General features: G+C 33.0%; 1 protein-coding gene across 1 annotated transcript; it reads right to left on the bottom strand.

The window, feature by feature from the left end:
• Nucleotides 1-2,036: 2,036 nt before the first annotated feature.
• LOC105765753 (peroxidase 31) lies at nt 2,037-3,269 on the bottom strand. The gene has a single exon (XM_012585004.2). It carries the CDS (start codon nt 3,122-3,124, stop codon nt 2,120-2,122), a length of 1,005 nt encoding a protein of 334 aa, XP_012440458.1. The 5' UTR covers nt 3,125-3,269; the 3' UTR covers nt 2,037-2,119.
• Nucleotides 3,270-3,796: the final 527 nt, after the last annotated feature.

Here is a 3,796-nt window from a genome sequence, read left to right on the forward strand (position 1 = left end):
GCAAGAGGTCAGATCTGTCGAGCTGTGAAACAGGGGATACTTTAATGAATAAACTGTACTAATTGGCTAAGTAAAAAATTATGAAAATTATATGGTAAGTAGGAATATGAGTCTAGTTTCATGGAAAATTTACGGATTTAAATTTTGAGTTTCGTAGCTTGAGTTATAAGTAAATTAGTGACAGTCGCGCAGGTGGACAGTTTTGTTGTGAACAGTGAATTTAATTTTAAAAGCAAATTTTTATTCTCTGAATTGGTAAGTTAAATTGGATAACACCTCGTACTCGATTCCGGCGACGGTCTCGGGTAAGGGGTGTTACATTAATATTATGTCACACATGTTGTTTATTTTTTAAAAACTCGTGTTATAAATCATCCAATTTAAATTGTTTGATTATTTGCTTAAAATTTTTTTTTCCATATATTATCAATTGCAAATTTTTTTTATACTATCTATTTTATATACCATTTATTTTTACGATGTTTTGTGTATAACTTGTTCTAAATTCCTTATTACACAATATTTATTTTTAAACTCATTTATATATTATTACTTTATATATTACCTATTTTCATTTTTATATATTATTTATTCCAAACTTATACATATATTACCTTTTTTTTTCTATATAATTTCTTTATTGATTTGTATATTGTTGATTTCAAATTTCTTTTTCCTTATTATTCATTCTCAAATTTGATTATTTTTAATTTGTTTACATTTTATTTTGCCTTTTATGTTTTTTTATACTCTTTGTTTTAAATTCATTGGTATTTGATTATTGATGCTAGTATTTAAATAATTTCCATTATATGTTTTATAAATTATTTATTTGTATTTTCATATTGCCTTTTTTTTATCAAAGTTTTTACGCATCGTTTTAATATTGCGTAAATTTTTCCCAATTTTAAAAAGGAAAAATTTTAAAAATAAGGCAATATTCAGTACTTTGGAGCTTTGAGAAAATCGTGCCCTAACTTACTGGATTTCGATTTTTTTATCCAAATAACCAAATATCCTTTTTAAAACTTTAATGCATGAGACAAACTTAGTTTCGAGGGTTAAAATGACGTATCCTAACTTACTGGATGTGACATCTTATTACTTCGGGACAAGGAGGTCTTAACATCAAATTTGATTTATTCAAGTTTTTAAAGAGGATCGTATTTTACAATCTTTTCAAATTTTCGACATTAGGGCGTTAATTAATCAATTAGGTACAATTTTTGGGCGTTACGAGGGTGCTAATCCTTCCTCGTACATAATCGACTCCCGAGCTTGTTTTCTCAAATTTTGTAGACCAAAATCATTATTTTAATAAATCAAAATGTTTTATTAAAATGATTAATCTCAAGGTGACCCGATTACACCTCGAAAAAAAGATTGGTGGCGAGTCCATTTTCGTTTTAAAAGTCGACCCCATTTTTCAAAATAAAAATGGTTTCGACATGATATAATATTGAAAAATTTTAATACCTTTGATTCACTAATCAATTTTTAACAGTTTATTAATAAATGCAAATTTTATTAAATTTAACATTTTTATTGAAATAGAATTGTTATAAAATAAAAACAAAAAATAAATTGTAATCACACAAATATATACATGTTATAGAAATGGATATAATTGATTGAAACATGAAAATAACTACATGGCACAATTAATTAAAATATAGTAATAAAATTTAGAATATTTCGAAAATAATACCTCTTAATGGTAGCTCCAAAATTAGGAGCTGAAAATAAATGATACAACGATAGATAGGTATAAAATAGAAATTCTTATCCATACATACATACATAACGATGCTGGTGCAGAGAATCAGAAACGGATGCCATCATCATTTGCAACATCGAAAACCATCCATTCCATATAAAAATCATTTGGTTTAGTATTCATTTTATAATTTATAAAATAATAAAAATTTAATTTAATCTTTTAAAATTATAAAAATATAAAATTTAATTTCGATACCAAAATTTGTTTCTCCACTTCGCTCCTGGTTTGGATGAAAAGAAAATTGCAAATGTAATAGTAAGAGAATACAATCTCTTGATCGATGATTTTAGTATGATATATTGCTCACATTATATATGGCCACCGCCAGAACAGAAGTGTTCAAATGTGAATAGAGTTAAAAGCATCGCATTTCAGCCTGACTTCTCCTTGATTCCCAGTCTTAACCCCATTAAGGCTAAGCTTTTCAATTGCTCGAGCGAAATCATTGAAAAAAGCAGTCTGGTTTTTAGCATACAATTGCACGAAAGGCCTGGTTTTGGGGTTCTGGAAGAGCGCATTGTCAGATTCCAACAGCCCCATTCCCTTCTCCAAGTTCTGGTAATAAAGATTGTCAAACTTGGATGGAGTCATTACATCATTGAAAGCTGACATTGCAGGATTCTTCTCATAGTTGTGACAGAGTTTCTTTAGAGCCTCGGCATACTTGGGATTATAAGCAGGATCGGTGGGGACAGTTTTGCTATACCTGAAGAGCCTGTAAGCGAACTCCTTGCAGTGAGCGAATCCGAGGGTGTGGGCACCGGTGAGGGCGACCAATTCTTGAACGGTGAAGTTCTTGGATTCAAACTTTTTGATGATCTCATCCATGGTCATGTTAGCCAGTGGCATGTGCCCTTCTACGCTGGACTGAGTGGACACCAGGCTGTCCTTGCGGCCAAGGTTAACGGTGTAGAAGGGTCCCCCAACCATGGTAATGGCGTTACGTGTGGCCAAGGCGAGGATGTCGGCACAAGAGACAATGCCGGGGCAGGAAAGCTCGACGGCAGTCTTGGCACGTACAATTACGTCGAAAGCATCGCCAGGAAGAGAGAGGTTGATGTCGGCGTCACGTTCGGCCTTGTTGAAGGAATTGCTGGAGATGAGTACGGAAGCGTCACAGCCTCCTATCATGCAGTCGTGGAAGAAGAGGCGGAGGGTGCCAGCGGCGGTGGTGGGGTTGCTGATCTGTTTGGTGGTGACGACATCTCGAATGATGTTGTCCAAGTTAGGGCAAGATTGCCTGTAATAGTCAGGCGAAAGTTGGGACTGTGAGAGTGAGAAAGGGATATTGGAGAAGAAAAGGGGAAGGAGGATGAGGAGGAAGAGAAAGGAAGGAAAAGCCATGGGTTCCTTTAGCTTCCTGTCCCTCAATGGAGGGACGGGGGCAGAAAAAGAACGCTAATGTCTTGAATTTTGCACCAATATCCTGGGGATGCGTCCACCTCTGATCTGCTCTCTCGCGCTTCCCTTCCCTCCCTCTTTATTTTAACCCTTTTTCTGTTTTTTCTGTTTTTTCATTTTGGGTTTTTCTTGTTTCCATCCTAAAATTTGGGTGACTTGGCTTTTTCTACGCTTCCCCACTAACATTTCCCATCTGGATTATCTTTTAAATAAAAATAATTTCAAAATTAGCAATATATGTATAAATCATTTTTATTTGCATATTATTTTACTATTTCTAATACTTATTCATATTAAATCACTTCTTGCGTGTGTTTGTTCAATGTTATGGGATAGGGGGATTGTAAAAGGTTTTTCTAAAGAAAATTTTGTCCTTTCCAATCACTTTAATCCAAAATTCAACCTAACGATCTTTTCTTTTTGTTATTTTTACATCTATGAATGCTAGGATCCAAACCAAAATTGAAAATTGAATAAATAAGCTTTTTGGTTTTCTTTTGACTTTTAACTTAGATTTAAATCCCAGTAGATTTGAAAGTCTATCTATTTACCAATTTTTTATTTAAAATCATTATTTAAGTTTAAAAATGTTTTCAACCTCAACCCAATTACCTT

Source organism: Gossypium raimondii, chromosome 12, assembly GCF_025698545.1.
Source record: "Gossypium raimondii isolate GPD5lz chromosome 12, ASM2569854v1, whole genome shotgun sequence".
NCBI classification, from domain to species: Eukaryota; Viridiplantae; Streptophyta; class Magnoliopsida; order Malvales; family Malvaceae; genus Gossypium; species Gossypium raimondii.